General features: G+C 37.8%; 1 protein-coding gene across 1 annotated transcript in view; it reads left to right on the plus strand.

Moving 5' to 3' along the window:
• Positions 1–16,644, plus strand: part of C7 (complement C7) — a 47,386-nt gene extending 30,742 nt beyond the window's left edge. Inside the window, exons 12-18 of the mRNA XM_076856208.2 lie at positions 855–1,026; positions 3,133–3,220; positions 5,725–5,857; positions 7,828–8,019; positions 11,595–11,685; positions 13,920–14,104; positions 15,744–16,644. Of these exons, the coding sequence (XP_076712323.2) occupies positions 855–1,026; positions 3,133–3,220; positions 5,725–5,857; positions 7,828–8,019; positions 11,595–11,685; positions 13,920–14,104; positions 15,744–15,925 (1,043 nt within the window). The 3' untranslated portion in view covers positions 15,926–16,644. The remainder of the gene's footprint in view (positions 1–854; positions 1,027–3,132; positions 3,221–5,724; positions 5,858–7,827; positions 8,020–11,594; positions 11,686–13,919; positions 14,105–15,743) is intronic.
• Positions 16,645–19,300: the final 2,656 nt, after the last annotated feature.

A 19,300-nucleotide genomic window follows, 5' to 3' on the forward strand; every position in this document is an offset into this window, starting at 1 on the left:
GGAACCAGTCGTTGTCAGGATCCAATCGTTCAAGGGAATGGTTTCTGAGGTCATGTCTATGTAGGAAATCAAGGCTCTTAGAATATGAGATAGGATATCACCCCCCCCCCCCCCCAAGGGATACGATAGGGGAAAGCACTAGAAGAATCTTAAATGGGCTCTAAGGCAGGATGGTTGTGGCCAGGGTGGTTGAAGAAGTACCTGCAGATTGCAGAAGAATGCTGATGGGAGGCAAAATGGAGATTTTAAAGCATTTCTTCTGTTTGATTCATTTCCTCATCTTGTACAGTGCCAGCCTAGGGTTGGCAGACTGGGAGGACCCAAAAGGCTGTGTTCTCTTCATGCCAAGCCAGTGCTTTAACTGTAGGACATTACTTGCCTTATGGAGAGACTGTGGGGTGAGGAAGCATCCTGCACTCATCCAGAAGACCAGAGTACAGTCTGGATGGGCTCCTGACAGCCATTACAGCATTGAGCATGGCATTTAGCCACTTTGCCTTAGAGTTCATGTCTCAATAGTGGGAATAATAACAACCTCCTGCCCACCTCCACTTGTTTTTGTGAGAAGTATATAAATGATACATTGTCCATGGGAGTGCTTTAGAACAGTTTTGTAATATAATCAATATATTTAAGATATAATTACAAGAAGTAATGCAGCTTTAATATGAACATTCCAAATCGGTGTAGAGCCATTCTGGCCATTGCAGAAAGCCCTCACTGAACAGAGCAGAAGTAGTCAATTGCCACAATTGTCCCTCCCCTTAGCAAATATACTGGCAAAAAGCATAGCATTAAGCTCTGAAGTCCTCCTCTCCAAGAACTTACTAAAGAGCTTTTCCCTTATCATACAGGTGGGGTTGATGGCGGTTGGAGTTGCTGGTCCTCTTGGGGCCCCTGTGTTCAAGGGAAGAAAGCAAGGAACCGGGAATGCAATAACCCACCTCCCAGCAGGGGTGGGAAGTCCTGTGTTGGAGAAACTACTGAAAGCAGACAATGCCAAGACGAGGAGCTGGAGCATTTACGGTAATGGAGATCAGATCTCTGGGCAATTGTGTAGAACAGTGTCCTCTGCAGTAAGTGTGGACAATGTCATGGCTGCCAGCAAAGGATTTAGATATTAGGTGGGATTCTCATTAGTGATTACTTAGCTTCCTGGCACTGGACTTGGTGAAAGAGAGAGAAATGGTCCATTTGTGCTTGTGTGCTTGATTTTCCTGACATTAGGGTTAACCCAGAGCTGAGAGGAGCCCAGCTGAGCAGATATAAGTGGTAGCTTTGGCATCATGCACATTTGCCATCTACACACTACCCTTGCTATGTGACCTTGGGCAAGTTACTTACACATCTCTAAAATTAGAATAATAGTAGTAGATAAATCTATAATAGGATGCTGTTAGAATTGAAGGAGATGAAGCATGGAAAGCGATCAGTATGCCTGGAACATAGTAAACATTCAGTAAATATTGTATCACTTTTCAAAGATGCTACTCTTTCTTATTTATCTATTCTTTGGGTTAAACATAAAGCCAGATGTCTGAGATGGATATTTTGACTGATTAGCCTGGTGGTCACCTGACACTTAGTCTACATTTGCAAGATTATTGCAAATGCCATCTCAAAAGTGCTTAGTCAACTAAGCCATTGTGCACTGGGTCAGAGATCCTTATCCCATATTCCACTGTTTTTTGCCATCTTTAGTAAATTCTTCTGATCAGGGCGTGAGAAGAAGGTTCTAGTAAGATAATTTGAAGGTCATTTGAATTAAAGAGGCAAGGTTTTTGTGGAAGGATACCTCATTCCTAGGTCTTCATGCCTCGTAATCCAACAATAGCCAGTATCTCTTGACTGGGAAAGCCGAGAAGATATGATTATGGTGGGAAGAGAATGTTGGCTTCAGAGTAGGTCCCTCAGGGAGGATGAAGGTCTGAGAGGAGGTCTCTGCCTGATCCCTGGCTTTAGAGAGAAAGCTGAAGGGAAGGGAGCATCGTAAGTGAGGCACTGAAGGAATCCTCACTCATCTTCATGTGCAGAGAAGTATCTTCCTTCTCAGGCCTTGAAGGAAATCTTTGATCAATACTTCTCATTTCTGTGTTTCCTCAGAGTGCTACAAAAGGACAGGAGTTGAGCTGAGAAGGAGGCAGCACCCACAGGCTATCTGTATTGCACGGATTTCATGTCTCTGCTGTGGTCTGTTGCCCTCAGAGGCTCTGTTGAAAACCTCTGTTTAATGATGAGTGTCATCATTATCCTTATTACACCCTGCCCCTAGAGATAATCCAGGTTATGGTAAATTGTCAGGACTGGCATTGGTGAGAACATAGTAGTGTCTTTGTTCCTCCATCTTCCTTTTAGGTTCAGAGTTCCGGCCTCAAATCTTCACAAAACTTGCTTTTGCCAAAGAATGTCCTGAGTTACATGGTTCATAAAACAACGTGGACACTGTGACCCCATTGTCCTTTATTTTCATTTAAGAGGAAGAAAGAGAATGATTGTGGGAACCCCACTGACTGGACATGAATGAACTCAACCTTGGCATTTATTAGTTTATAACCTTGGACAAGATATTCAAGTGTTCTGTGCCTTTGTTATACTCCAGGTGTTGCTGAATGAATTGAGCTAATGAAGGTGTATAAAGAAGCTGCTGTTGTGTCTGCCACATAGTAAATGCTCAATAAGAGAAGTTATTATAATTCTGTGTTACCTTTCCCTTGGGTTCACTAAACTCTAATTACTATTTTCCAATACAGTATTAATTCTATGTTAAAGGAATTTTAGAACCCAAGGGTAGGAGAAAAATAAGGTCATTTCACAGGTGACCTCTAGAAATCCTGTAAAGTAGGTGTGTGGTCCAAAGACTTTTATTTCTTTCTGCTTCTTTTTTTCATACAGCAAATCATGAGGTTATTTAAATCACTGTCTTTTGTTAAACTGAGTTAATGTTTGAATTTACACCGTACGATGTGATCAGATGTTTGGTTCCGAGAATGACAAAAACATCACTTGAACATACTTGTACTTTCTACTTACAAACCTTCAGATATAAAGGAAAAATTCAATATAGTGCAAAATATTCAGTAAGCTCTGGAAATCAATCACATTAATCACTTTTTGTTTCTTTTTTTCTTTCAGATTGCTTGAACCACATTGCTTTCCTGTATCTTTAGTTCCTAAAGAATTCTGTCCATCACCTCCTGCCTTAAAAGATGGATTTATTCAAGTTGGTTATGAAAGATACTTTTTTCCTTTATAATATTCCAAGTTCTACTTTTCTACAGGGCCACAATTTATTTTCTTCTTCCATGGAGAAATAGTGCTCAAAATATGTGATATATGCGTTTTAGTTTTGGTGGTGAAGGTTTTAGTTTGTGGCTTTCCTTCTTTGAACCAACGTGATTCAGACTGCAGAAGGCAGTATACACACTTAGTGTGGTGTGGGAAATCAACACTGCCACCCCCTGAATTTGAAACAAAATTATGCCAGAGGGCTACTCCATATTGCCACTCTGATATTAAGAATCTACAAGCCTGTTCTCCAACTTACAGAACTTTTATTATTCTTTACACTGAGAAAATTTTTTTAAATACTGGGCTTGGGGCTGGGGTTGTGGTTCAGTGGTAGAGCGCTTGCCTAGCATATGTGAGGCCCTAGGTTTGATTCTTAGCACCCCATATAAATAAAAATACAGAAAAAAAAACAGAAAATGAGAAAATTCATGTAAAGGCATTAAAAAATGTGAGGCCTGGATGAATTATTATTATTATTATTATTATTATTATTATTATTATTATTTTGTGGTGGTGGGGATCGAACCCAGAACTTTGTGCATGCTAGGCATGCATTCTGCTTCTGAGCTACATTTCCAGCCCACAAAGTGTTAGGTTTATTCCAGGAGTACGACATTTAGCTAATGTCTGGTGAGATATGTATCATTTTAATTTGAGCAGTTTTCTTGTTCAGAAAGGAACACTAGTCATCTTGCATTTGTCATCCTAGGGAATTTACTTGGATTTAGAACCATATTAATTGATGCTGTTCTCAGTCTTTCTTATGATGAAACCTTGGCTCCGAATCCCAGTGGAGTCTCTTCATGACTCACGCAGGAGATATTGTTCATCAGGATGCTGTCAATACAACCAGCTTTGCTTTCTTCATGAAGGATTCCATTTTTCAAATTTTAGGCCCTTGAGCTGGAGAGTTTCCTGAAGTTTCCCCCAATTTAGAGAGAGTGAGAATATTTACTTAGCATCTCTTTTTTTTAAAATGCCTTTATACATGTTCTTTTTTTTTTTTTTTTGCATTACAATTCTTTTTTTTAAACTTTTTTTTAACATTTACTTTTTAGTTGTAGGTGGACATAATACCTTTATTTTATTTTTATGTGGTGCTGAAGATCAAACCCAGTGCCTCATGGCATGCTAGGCAAGCACTCTACCACTGAGCCACAACCCCAGCCCTGAATTACAATTCTTAATACACATATGTACCATAATTTTTGTATCTTTATTTACATATAAAGTATGTTGACACCCAATTCGAGTCTTCATACATGTACTTTGTATAATGATTTCCATCACCATCCATAGCATCTCTAATGCCCCTTTTGTCTCCCTGTGGCCACCACAATCCTTGGAGTTCTTGAGTGAAACACTTTCAAAGGAGGCCAAGCAAACTCATATGCCTTAGAACCATGAAGATGTTGGCATCCCAAATTCCAGTGCATGTAGTACCCAAGGAGCCTTGGTTTCTAAACATTGCTCTACACACTGGCCACAAAGAATCTTCCAGAGAACTTAAAGATAGGAATTGCTGCTTGCCCCTGTCTGCCACCTTTTCTGATTTTATAGGGTAGACCCTATAAAAGAAGGAGGTACCAGGACATTTTGTTCTGATCCCTAAGGCAGAGCTGGTCTAGGTACCAGCTCCAAGCCCTCCTGTAGACCTCAGTTTCTCCATCATTCTCCTGGATGGCAGAACCTGAGAGGGTAAGGGATGAAACAAGGAAGGACCCCAATGATCATAATTATCCTCTCACAGGTTCACATATTAAATTCTTTGCTTCACCTCTTGGCATTTAGGCTTGTAAAACATCCTTGAATCTGACCAAACCACAGCAGTATTTCTGTGCTTATAGGGAGGAGTAAGAGGTTGGGGTGGGAGAAGATCACCATTATGCTTTGCTTAAAAGTCATCAGTGAGAAAGTTAAACCTTCATGAAGATTCTGCTAGGATTTGAACATTTGAGAAACAGAATCCTTCAGGAAGAAAGGATTCTGTGGACTTATGCTGTCATTTATTAGGTAGCATTGTCAAGGAATAGCCTGTAATACCTTACCATGAAGAGCTTATGGACAAAGACACTTGAAAATCCAGTAACAAACTATCTTTTACTGAACATGTTAGGGAAAGAAGTTTCTTGAACAGTGTCCTCTCAAGTGATTTTAGTGAAATGCTTAGAACAGCACTTGGTATTTTGGGAGCAATCAATACTTTATAGAACATTGATGTTTAGGGTTTTATTTCAATTAGTGATGGTACTAGTATAGTTGATTAGGATGATTCTGGGGAAAATGCTTTAGAAACAATTTTCTAAATCAGTTATTTGAATGTAGGTTCTGATGATTCAAAGGGGCTATGATTTATAGAACAAATAAACAACAGAAACATTTTGTTAATGCAACACAGACAAACTCTACCTCTCTCCATCTTTTATTTTTGTTTAGGGGGAAGGTACTGTGTTTCCTGTTGGGAAAAAGATACTCTACACTTGCAATGAAGGATACTCTCTTGTTGGAGACCCTGTTGCCAGATGTGGAGAAGATTTACAGTGGCTTGTTGGGGAAATGTATTGTCAGAGTAAGTGACCCAGATTGTAGTATATAACTCAAGATGAGAGAATAATGTGGGAGAAAATGAATCAAGATAAATAACTACTTACCATATGCCCTATGTCTTGAAATCCTTTTCTTGAAAGGTTACATGATCCTGTTCAATTTTCGTAAGTAACTTGACTAAGCCCTCAGCCATCTCCAGCTGGAAATGATCCTGTTCAGTGGGGTCAATTTTATTGCAATTTTGAAATTTCTGATATAAATTTGAATTATGGGAGCTTTCAGGCTAAGATCATCAGTACATTTTTTAGAGTTCAGTTACTATCAATCTATTTCTTTACATGCTTTGGACCCTATTCTGTTCAGATACAGGCATGTGAATAAAAACATCTGCATATTGTACCCTTCTATATCTGCCCTTGGCCTCTTATTTCAGCTAGAGCCAAAGAGGAGGTGTTTGTTCAGCAGATGGATAGACAGAGTTGTAGGGACGCCTTTTTCTGAACTGGTTGTGGTATTCTCTGTGAAGAAAGCCCTAGTGCACTCATGTACATTTACTACTTGGAAGTGTACCCTTTAGTGGAATTTCTGAATCAATGGATAAGAATACACTGGGTAAACATGTATTAAACATGAGATTTAGTGGATGCTGTTGGGCTTTCAAGCACTTGTACCGATATATATTTCTACCAGAGTCTGAGGAATTATATCTGTACTTTTCTTTGTTTTCCATTTTCTTTCTGTTTCATCATAAATATTTTCCATTGATTTATCTTTCAGTTTATTAATTCTCTGTGTAATTGTGTATAATTTCTTTTATGAACTCTGTTTAATTATTAATTTCATTTTTCAATTCTTATGTAACATTTTTCTAGTTTTTAAACTTTTAAATTCTTTGCTGAAATTCTTCATCCTGCCATTTAGTTTTTTTTCAACATATTAATTGTAGTTATTTTAAGACCTGTATCTGCTAATTTTATTATCTATATCTCCATGGGTTTGTTTCTATTGTCTTTTTGTTGTTGTTGTTGTTGTATTTTGGTCGATTTTTGTTGTTTCAAATATTTCATTAGCTTTGCTTTGATAGCTGTTTGAGTCTCTCAGAAGTATTTATTCTTTTAATTTTATATAGCCTTCATATTTGTCTTGATAGAAGGAGGATTGTGAAGCCAGCAAATATATCATGCCAAAAATAAATCTAATGCCAGATTATTAGCTTCTTGAAAATCTGATATGTGACTTATATTTTGCTGCCTTTTCATAAATATTTAGCATATTTGGCAAAATGCAGGTGCTCAATAAATGCCATTTTTGAATAAATAAATGGGTTTTCTGATGAAAATAGTGCTGAAGCAGAGCAGTATTTTATAGAATATTGTCTAAAATCCTTTAGGGAGATTGCTAAAATTTTTTAAAATCATGATTGCTGACCTGCTTTCTGTAACTATGCATATTTCTCATTATTCTCTGCTTTTTTTTTAAAAGTAGAAGATTTGAGCCAGTGATATAATTGAGTAAGGAAGAATAGGAATGAGAAACCAAAAAACACTGAATACTTTTATGGTTGTCAGATTAAGGTGATGCTTTACAATTTTTAGGTAGTAATATGTCTAATTAGAACTGATGTATATGACTCTTAGGAAAATTCTGGAGGGACATCACCACACTAGAGAGTTAATGTCAGCTGTGAAAAGTCCGGTTTTTGCAGTAGACTGTGCTTGAAGACTATTTGTAGACTAATTCGTTTCAAGTTGTTCCACTGCTGTGAGGGCAGGGTGAAAAGATGATGGATGTTTTGGTCTTCTGTCATTCACTGGTCAGTTACATGGCAGGCACCATGGGGCAAGACTTTCAGAGCACAGTAACAATGAGCTCACTTCTTCCTCTTTTTCCTCTTATGTGAAAAGGCAGAGCATCGGCACCTTTTAAGACCGTTTTTAAAAAGATGGTTTAGGAAAGCAATCACCCCAGTATGCTGGTCTCTCTTATCTTTAGAGATTGCCTGTGTCCTACCGGAACTGATGAATGGCATACAGAGTCAACCCCACAAACCGTTCTACTCAGTTGGCGAGAAGGTGACTCTCTCGTGTTCAGGTGGCATGTCCTTAGAAGGTCCTTCGGCATTTCTCTGTGGCTCCAGCCTCAAGTGGAGTCCTGAGATGAAGAATGTCCAGTGTGTGAAAAAAGGTGTGTAGTTTCTGTGTCTACTCAAGGACCCCTGCCCTCAAGATGAGTGGGGGTCCTTGTGGAGACCTTCCTGGTTCTGTACCTCCATCACTGTGAGTTGTTCCCTTCCTATTGCCCACTAGGAGAGGGAAGTCAGTTTGTAGACTGTGTAATAGTTATTCAGATGGCACACACAGACTTAGGAAATGCAAGGGTAAGCAAGGATAGCCCTGGAGATCCTAAAACATTTAACTTACATCCTCCATCTGAAGGATTAACTTTACAGCCTTTAAGGTGCCAAGAAAATGAAAGATTTTTGAAAAGCTAATATTTGGTTTGCTTCTGATTTTTGTCCTGTACTTTTATTAAGTACAGATTTTAAGTACTAATTTATATAAGATTCTGTATATTTCATTTCTGGGCACTCAGAGAGTTTATTGGCATTATTGAAATTGAAAATTTAAAAATATTTACATATAACTCTGTAACACAACCGTGATTGAAGTACAAATATTGTGGTTTGTGAAGTTGTCCTTAATAATGGAAATTTAAAAAATCAGTATTTTGAATGCTGGGCAAATTAAAATGTTCTTTTGAGAACCTAAGGTAGAAAAGGATTTAGAAGCAAACTATTTTTTAAGAGATATTTCAGATGAAATGGATTTATTTTAAAATATTTTCTCTCTCTTCTTTGTTTGCATTGTAATAAATAGAAATATATTTTTTTAACAATTCAAAACAGGAAAGAGGGACAACTCACTTGAATGCTGTTTTATAACGTATCATTCTTGAGTGTATGACTTTTAATTTAATGCTGAAATTTTCTTTTTTGGGGGGGTCCATTTTATTTTTTGTTTTATTTTCTATTAATTCATTTTCATTATACATAATATTGGTGTTTATTTTGGCATAATTCCATAAGCATGGAATATTGCTCCAATTCAGTTTCTGTTACTTTCCCTCCTCCCTTCCCCATTGACTTTCCTCTACTACTCTTTCTTCTATTTATTTATAGTGTTTTAAAATCAGTTGGATATGGATACACATAATAGTAAAATTCACTGTGGTATATTTATATGTGTACATAGGAAAGCTTGGTCACATTCATTCCATCATTCCTCTCTTTTCCTGTCCCTTCTTCCTCCCCTTAATTCCCTTTCTACTCTACTGACCTCTTTTCTATTTGCATGAATTCATATCCACTCTTTTTCTTTCTTTTTCCATTATTTTTTCAATTTTTGTTTTTTAGTGAGGAAGAAGTACTAGATTCCATAAGTGATAGTGTAGGATGAATTAGATGCTTGAACCAAAAAGAGAGCACAAGCCGCAGGGAGTGCTCTGCTCTGAATGGTGGGAATGGGCTGTAATGATGGACAGGCGATGGACAGGAGGATGGGAGCAGAACAGGTCCAATGGAGTGCCCTCCATGCCAATCTGATGTGCTCTTTAGCTATCAGAGCCCCACATTAGAGGATGATTGCTTTGTTTTCTACACACACTGAGGCATAAATATGAGTTCATTTGGGATATGTAAAGCAATGCACCTGTAGCCATAATTCTAAAATGAAAGAGAACAATATATAGTTGATGAGGTTGCAGTTTGGTTTCAAAGAGGTTATATATTTGCAATTCTGAAGTGTATGCTTCAGTCATTTCATAGCACAATTTAGCACAATTTAGTACGAATTTTCTCCCACTCAAGAGAAAATTCTATTAAATTTGATTTTAATTAAGGATGTTTTTCAGACCTGTATGTTTTTCTGAAACTATTCTTAAAATAAGCCTATAACAAACAAAAAAACCCCCCCAAAATCCCAGGTTTGTCATCCTCTGAAGTTGGTATTTTAAAATATCAACTAAAAATAAGTAAAATCAGTTGTTTCAGTAGTCTTGTTTATTGTGGCAAAACATGCATAAGGCTTAACCATTTAGCATTTTTAAAATGTGTAGATTAGTAGCATTAAATACATTCCCACTGTAATAAAATCATCACCACTCTCCATCTCCAATATCTTTACATCTTCCTTCAGCTGAAACTCTGTATCCATGGAACAGTAATTCCCATTTCCTCATTCCCATTGAGGATATCTTGATGTGAGCAAAGGCACATACTGTAGATGTGCTTTAAGAGTATTTATAGGTTAGCCAAGCTATGATGATAAAGTTATGTTCTTCTTAAATGCAATAGTCTTTGGTCTAGGTGATCCTATCAGTGATTTTTTTTTTTTAACAAAGAAATTATAAAAACTTTCGGCAATCACATGATATCTAAAATTTCAAAATTTATTCTAAAATAAATTTCTGGTCAAATGCAGAGCTAATTCCCATGGCTTTATCATGAACTTTAGTTCTGGTATATCTCTAGTGAGATTTCTCAGCCTCAGTGTCATTGTGCTTTGGGGCCTGGTGATTCTCTGTTGTGGAATCCTGTCCTGTGTTCTGTGCTGTTTAGCAGCATCCATGGTCTCTACCCACCAGATGCCAATAGCATCTCCTCCTCAGTGTGAGAATAAAAAATGCCTCTAGACATTGTCAAATGTGCCTCTGGAACAAAACCTTCCCTGGTTGAAAGGCACAGATCCAGAAAACATCATTTTAAAAAACATTTTTTGAGGGGGAATAATTTTAGATTTCAAAAAGGTTGCAAATACAATTTCTACATACCATTTTCTTATCTTTCTTTTTTACATCACTTGAAATAACAGTTGATTAAAAGTAAAAAATTAGTATTAGTACAATACTGTTGATTAAATTACACACATTATTCATATATAACTAATTTTCTTCTAATGTCTTTTTATGTTCTAGGATCCAATTCAGGACACTACATTGCACTTAGGATAATACCATTTAGAATTGAAGTGTTTAAAGAATGAGTACTTGTAATTGAGATTTCTGATCCTGATGGGCATGCTTCATATTATTACCATTTTTTCAAATTTATGAATTGTTCACAAGATTGTACTGTCATGTCTAAATCTTTTAAAATTTTCAAAAAGAAATATTCCATTGTTTTTGTATTCATAAAGGCACGATTTTCTGATAAGCCATCTTTAAGATTTGTAAAATGAGTATCTAGTTTTATGAGCAAAAGTACATTCCATTGACTTCCATTGCTGATAGGAAGTGGGAAAATCAGGTTGTTTTGGATGATTTACATTGCAATTGGCTATAGCCAAGGTGATGGCAGTCAATGTAGGCTCTTGTAAACTGGACCAAGGTATCGTTCTGTCAAAATCAGAATGATAGTTTACTATCAGTTTCTAGAAGATAAAAGATAGAATCTTATTTAATGTAACTACCGCCAAACATTTGCTCACTGTTGTTAGGAAGGATTAAATATCACAATGTATTAAAAAGTGCATGACCAAGTGTAAATGCTCAAGAAACGGTAGCGATTATCACCAATGTAATTATTTGTAGAGCATTCCCCTTGTAAAATGCTCTGTAGTATTATTATTAATGCTAGAACCCCTTTGCAGCTGAGAATAGTACAGACTCTAGTTCAACAACAACAATAATAAAAAAACCTTGCTTACTATGAAGATGCTCTTCTTTTCTGATAATTTCATCCCCCTTATGTTTTTTTCTTTCAGACACCCCTTTAACACAGGCAGTGCCTAAATGTCAGCGCTGGGAGAAACTGCAGAATTCAAGATGTGTTTGTAAAATGCCCTATGAATGTGGGTAAGCTCTGTCCTTCTGTTTTATTTTATCCAAGACAAATGAGGTGATCTCTTAGGTGTTAGTGTCTGTGTATTGAAGGTGCAGTTTACTAAGGGTTAAGGATGTTTGTGTTTGTTTGCATTTTAATCCAGTCCTCTGCTGCCTGGTACTCACCAGGGTCACCCGACTGACAGCTGTGGTGTTAAGCACTTTTCTAATCTGGCTAGTTGAGAAAGGCTGAAGGACTATTTGAGCATGGCTTGCTCTATACATAGAATCCAGCGAAAGGACAAAACTGTCACCTGAGGATTTAGAGCTTTAGATGATTAGGCTGAAATTCCCTAGGGATGTAAAATTTAAAGCAATACTGATGGAGAAAGAGCAGCTACTTTTCTGATTCTTGAAGCTTGCTTTCTAGATTTGCATTAGAAGAATGCTGCCAGCTTGAAATCATGCTGTTGTCCCAGGGCATCTGCAGTTGTTAGTTAGATGTTGTTAGATGCCTGTGTCAGGGTCCTAGTAAGATACGGACAGCACAATTATGTTAGGACAAGAAGAGGTTTATTAGCAGGTTGATTTACAAAATTGAGGGCAGAGTAAAGGAAACTAGAAGCCACAGGGCAGTACTCCTGGACTGGTAAGGCTTGGCCATGTGTCCACTCCAGGCCTGACAAGGCAGGAGGAGGGGAGCACTCATGAAACCTGGAGATGGAGAGAACTAGGTGAGATGGCTGCAGAGGAGAAGCTGACTCTCTTTTAAGAGACCTTAGGAGATCTTACAGGAGTGAGCCAGTGGAATAAATACCCCAGCTGATCTCACTTTCTTCCCTGCCTATACCAGGGCTCTCCATTGAATAAACCCAACTGAAGCTAGAGGACAAAGAAGTGGAACCTTTACATGCCAGCCTCCCAGGCAGATGGGGAAGAGTGGAGGGTCTAGGAAGAAACAGGGAATATCTAGCCCCTCAGCTCATGGGCCATCTTTAAGGTTAAAAATTGAAACACTAATCTACCAACTAAATACTTGGTTTTCAATTACTATGGTCATCGGCACCCATATAGAACTTCCTGAACCTACTGTGGGTGATTTATACAATGATTGCGTGTAGTAACCTCTGGTGCAGAAGAATATAACTGAATGTATAAGTGGAAATGGTGGTCAGCCCAGATACATTCTGACTCTTGCTGTTATTCTCTGTTAATTGTTATTAATTACTCTCTGTTAATCACTTTCCTTCTCTTTCCAACTCTACTGGTTCCTTTAGTTAATCAGCAGCCAGCCATTTATAGACTTGATATGAGTTTTTGTATCATTTCACAGTATTAGATACTGATAACAAGGTAGCATTATAAGGTCTCTACCCTTTTAGCTGTTCTGAGTAGTTCTATTTAAAGTTAAAATAAACAGAGAAAAAAGTTATATACAAACAAAAAAAGTTTTTTTTTATATAAGCAACTTTAAATAAATTGAGCTTTAGGTAAAAAAAAAAAGAAGAAAATATCAGAGCTAAATAAAATATGTGAATGTAAAGTTTTTCTGAGCCCATATGGTATATGAAAAATGTTTTGTTATCTGAGTTTTCACAAAATAATGCTTTTCTTATCTATCTGTCAGTATTTAGAAATGTAGTTGTTTTCATTGGTGACGTTTCTAAATAGCTGTCTCTTACCATTTTAGCTCCAATGTTTAAGAAAAAAGGTAGCACACTTTATGAAATATTTCTAAAGCACTTTGTAAACATAGACACTTTAGAAAATAGCATTGTAAAATACAGTTTTATCTTCCCTTGATGATTCAAGGTTATTAATTCTTAGACATGCTGTATTATGAACATGAAATCTCTGGGCTGCTGGGCTGGGAGGAGTTAATGTCTCCTGTGGTCAATGGTTTCATTTAATTATAATCTCTCTGAGTGATCTTTGCTGATTTTCTGTCTCCTTTATTATTAATTCATTGATAGTTGCTGGCATAACTCACCTCATCTAATTTGCTATATCTGATCTGTCCTAGCTGAAAATAAATCAACCCACAGTATCTATGCTTGGAAGGATTGTGAATGTTTAGAGTAAATATGCTCATTTTGAAGCTCTGAAGGGGTTGGGCCTCAATGCAAAGAATTTGAGTTGATGTTTCATCTTTTGATGTGGGTGATAATCTGTGGGGTAATGACCTCAAAGGCCTACTTTTTTACTTCTTTTCCTCAGCTTTTAAAAACAAAGATCTTGTAAATAATGTAGTCAAAAATTCTTTTCAGATCTTCCTTGGATGTATGTGCTCGAGATGAGAGAAGCCAAAGGATACTGCCTCTGACAGTTTGCAAGTTGCATGTTCTTCACTGTCAGGGTAGAAATTACACTCTTACTGATAGGGACCGCTGTACTCTGCCTGCCTCAGCCAAGAAAGCTTGTGGTGCATGTCCATTGTGGGAAAAATGTGATGGTAAGGAGCATTTTGTATTTGTAACACAGGAAGGCTAAAGTAGGGATAGGGATGTACCTCAGTGGCAGAGCACTTGCCTACCATGTGTGAAGCATTGGGTTTGATACTTAGCACTACATAAAAAAATAAACAAACAAAATGAAAGCATGCTGTCCATCTACAAATACAAAAAAAAAAAAAGGTGGGGGGAGGTTGTAAAATAATAATACTGAGCTTTTAAACAACATGGTTTCTAGTTTAGAAGTGGATCAAAGTAGATACCTGAGGATATCAAGGATTCAGATTGGTTTGACCTTGAACTTCTCACCTGACTTCCCTTCCTGAAGAAGGGTCTGAATCAGGGAGCTAAGATGACAAGAATCTATTCTTGATGGTCTAAAATTCTTCCAAATCTTGGTGATTCCCATTCGACTTTCATGACTTTTTCTCTGCCTTGTATTATCCATATTATGTCTTATTTTTAAAAGCGCTTACATAAAAATTTATTTTTAAAAATAGAAATTTTATAAATTACATCCTTAAGAGGAAGTATCATTTACCATAAATATTTGGTAACTATAAAAATACAAATGGTTGACCAAAATAAAATTGTAGATTCTGGCTACATTCTGCTCTGGTATTGATAATGTTCTCTCTTTGTGATAAGGGAGTCTAGCAAGTATTAGAAGGATGTTAAAAAAATACTGGCACCAAATTGACACTTTCTTCTAGAAGTAATCAGAAGGATTTGAAGAGAATAGAAAAAGAAATTACTTTCTTGAATTGTGATTCAATATTTGCTGAGATTATGTCCATGTAGTACTTTCAATGGATCTCGGATACTACCAAGGGAATGACGCACCCCCACCCTCGGTTTGAGGAGTATTGTGAAAAAGGAAGGCCTGGGTGAATGGAACTAAGTCTCTGTCCCAGCTTTCTGTTTCTATAAATTTGGGAGCTGGACTGCATAAGATCTCTATCAGCTCTTTGTTCCCTCCTAGTCCCAGACCACAACATTGGACACCTCTCCCCTCACTCCCTCCTAGTTTTTCAGCATAGACGATGACTTATGTAACTGTAGCCATGACTGGGTCATTTTGGGTTTGGCTGTCACCACCATCCACTGGCTGACCTTTCTACTCTCCTTCTGGAGACGCCTGACTGGGACATTCCCTCACACCCCTTTCCCATGTAGACTCCTTTCCTCCTAATTCATTTCTCTCTATGTGTATTTTTTAGGATAGATAACCTTTGGGGGGCCATGCCATTTAATTCTCTTCTCTCCTATCTGAGCCCCACTCTGCTCTTTGCTGAGGTCTTTCCATTTGGTTGGGGGGGCAGTGAGCGAAGGATTGCATTTGTCCGCTGGCTCACATGGATGGCGAAGTGTGTGAAGAGAGAGCTAGAGAGCTCTTGACTTGGATAGAGCTGCCTCATGTGGGTCCAACCAATAGAAAGCCTGGCATCAACTTCAAAACCCATTTATTCTGAGTGGAGCAAAATGCCTCAATTTCCTGATCCTACTGTTCTTCCAGGAGATAGTTTATTGTACCCCTCAAGGCAGGAGCTCTCTAGTCACTATTACTTTGGAGGAATGTGCTTTGATTCTCCCACCTCCACAGTGTGCCTGCCATTAAACCTCTCTCATTTATCTTTCCAGGCGGTAGTGGCAAATGTGTCTGCCGAGAAGCATCGGAGTGCCAGGAAGAAGGGTTTAGTGTCTGTGTGGAAGTGAGCGGCAAGGAGCTGACAATGTCTGAGTGTGAGGCAGGCGTCCTGAGATGCAGAGGGCAGAGCATCTCTGTCACCAGCATGAAGCCCTGTGCTGCCGAAACCCAGTAGGCTCTGGGGACATCAGTCGGCTTGCGTGGAATCCAGCAGGCAACTGGGGCTTAGTGAGAACATCTGCACACCTGGGCACTTGGACAACTTTTCCAGCATGGAGACACATTCTTTCTTTCTCCTTCCTCTCCAGTGTACATGTTCCACAGCAACTCGCAGCCACCTGTGTAAACAAACCCTTTGTGTCCCAAATCCGAATCCAGATACTCTCCCCCACCCCTATTTCTTTTTAAAAGGACAGGATGAAGAATATTAATGAGCCATTATAGGAGCTAGTTGTGTGTTTTGGGGAAAATTCTCTGGACTATTTTTGTCTGTAAAATTAGAGGGTTAGACTAGAGACACTTGCATGTTCCATCCATACCCTGTGATTCTATTAAGTATGACTGACCCAGCCAATGGGCCAGAACACATTTTATGAATTGATTAGGAAAACAGAACACAATTTCCTGATTAGAGAGGTTGGCTTTCCTCAATGAACCCAAATACAAAAAGGACCTTGAATGAAAAAAGACAGATACAATTATTTCCATCTTGAGTTGTAATGTCACGCTTCACCCTGTTGAGTCCCCGCCACATGTGGGGTTTCCTATTCTTGTCAGGAGAGTGAACCATTTAAATGTCAGCACGGAATTCATCATGCTGTGGTCACAGGGCCCCTTCTGCTTTCTTGTCTGAGAACAAATATGATTCAGTCTTTTCCTAGGGGCTTTTTTTTTTTTTTTTTTTTTTTTTAGTATGTGTGAAAAACAAGACCTGCAATCAATCTCCACTCTGTTTTTTTTTTTATTGGTTGTTCAAAACATTACAAAGCTCTTGACATATCATATTTCATACATTAGATTCAAGTAGGTTATGAACTCCCATTTTTACCCCAAATACAGATTGCAGAATCTAGCAGAATACAACAGTTACTAATATGGCATTATGTAAAAATATGGATGTGTAACCGATGTGATTCTGCAATTCACCCTGTTTTTGAAGAAAGTATCAGTTCATGTCTGAGCTACTGACTGATGCATAATTGAGAATAGTCTCCCCTAATGTGGATATACTCCTTGATTTTTTTCCAAAGGTATGCAATTTGAAGCATTGGTCTTCTATTTATTTCTTATTCATTTTTAAAAATCAAAACAGGAAAAGCAGATGTGGGAGGTAAAATGAGTGGGAAGAAATAGAATTTAAATATGTTTTTACATACAAATACTGTGTCTGTGTTTTTCTAATGCTGATAAATACATTTCAAAAAACTTTAGTGAAGATTATTAAGGATTAAGAGCTCATTAAAGGAGATTTTTTTGGATCTGTATAATGTTTGATTAGGAGAATATTTTCATGAGGAATGGTAGTGTTTTTTTTGGTTCTTGCATGAAGTTTTATGTTTGATCTAGATGTAGTTTTTTATACCAAGGCATCTCTTGAGGGAAGATGCAGATGTCATAGGTGGACATTATAAGGTGGTAAGTTTCAATTGACTGAAATCAATAATATGTAGACAGGTCAACTGCAGGTGTCAGAGATTATTATGGAGGTTATTTTCTTTCCTGAGTAAAGGATAGATCTGAAAATGCCAGGCCTGAATTTAAACTCTATGATGAAGTACTGAACAAGGAAAACATTTGAGAGCAGCTATTTCAGTATCCTTCCAATAATTTCTCCTATCAACTTAAGTCAGAATAGAGTTAGATTTCTACTAATTATGTATCACCTCCTCCAGTGTCTAATTAACATGGAGGATATGGTCAGCATTATCAAATACTATCAGAGATTGGGATCTGAAATAAAGAAATTACTGATTGAGCATCCCTAATCTGAAAAGCCAAAATCTGAAATGCTCCCAAATCTTAAATTTTCTGAAATGATGCTACAAGTGGAAAATTTCACATCTGACCTCAAGTGACAGGTCACAGTCACAATGTAGGTGCAAAAAAATTATTGTATTACAATTATTTTCAGTCTATGTGCATAAATTGTAGGTGAATTGTTAATGAATTTAGTACTTAGGATTGGGCCTTATCCCCCAAATATCTCACTATCATATGCAAATCTTCTAAAATAAAAAAATTAAATTGGAAACTATTCTGTGCCTTGGCATTTTGGATAAAGCATACTCAACTGGTAGCAGAATTAACAATTGTGAGATTTGAGAAGGAAGTTTTAACAGAGTTTCTGAAGAACTAAAGAAAAGAAAAATCACTGGATAAGGAGGAAAACAGTGAATGTAGTTGTTAAGAGATATTCTTTTGAAAAAGTAAATTTTGTGCCTCTTTTTCTCTTTGGAACATTCTTACATTACATCTGCTGACTTTTCCTCAAATCAGGGAGGTTCAGTCACAATTTCCTAGCGAGCATTAGGATTACTGCAGCAGATCTGCAAGGAGAAGGTCATTTTCAACATGGAGTCATTACAAATGTTTTGAAGTTTCCAATTTAAGTTCTTCAACACCTAAAGAGAAGGATGTGAGGAAATCTTGGGGGATTATTTATGTCATGAAAGTTCATTGCAAAGAGAGTAGAAGGTATGTGAGAATCTCCTCTGCCTACATTTTCTCTTGTCTCAGACCAACTGAGGTCACGTGAACTAGGATGGGAGGTGGTTGAAAAGGCTGAAAGCAGTGCTGCGATAGTCATCCGGACCTAAGGGAGAACAGAGGGAGAGGAGGATATTGGTGCATTTACCATCACTAGTTTCAGGGTGCTTCATGGGAGCCAAGGCACATCCTACAGACATGCCTTTATCACCATTTATGTGGACACTATAAGTTACCTGGACAGACAGACTGCCTTAAAGATCTCCCAATGGCACTGGGGAGTGCCTTCCTGTGACATCTCACACATTTCCCAACAACTGATCAACAACAGAAGTTCTGCTTATCAAAGCCCTGAAGTTTAGTGAGCCCCATCCAAACTACCTTGAAATTACCTTGAAACAGAGGGAGGGTTCTTGATATTCAGGTGAGGTATGGAGTGGCAAGGGGGAATACCTGAAAAATGACCCCTGAATGCTGGGTTATCTTGCTTTAGGTAACTGGCTAACTCAGTTGAAGTCTTCCCCCTTGACTGGGCAGGTTGTGGCTAATCTCAGCTTCATAGGAGACCAGTGAGATCATCTGATGGTTGAGTACATGCTTGAAGTTGCTAGGCAGCTGCTTTACTCAGTATTTACTGAAACAGCTTATTCTGTGCCCACACATAAATCATTAATCACTTTTCCTTTTGGCTAAGATGTGTATTAATAATATATTTGGGCTCCATGGATTATCATTTGCTCTATATTTCCTTTCCATTTCAACCCACATTTCTTATGCCCACGTATTCACATGTATGCCAAGCCACTATATTAGTCATCTCCCATTACTATAATGAAATACCTGA

Source organism: Callospermophilus lateralis, chromosome 5 (genome assembly GCF_048772815.1).
Source record: "Callospermophilus lateralis isolate mCalLat2 chromosome 5, mCalLat2.hap1, whole genome shotgun sequence".
Taxonomy (NCBI): domain Eukaryota; kingdom Metazoa; phylum Chordata; class Mammalia; order Rodentia; family Sciuridae; genus Callospermophilus; species Callospermophilus lateralis.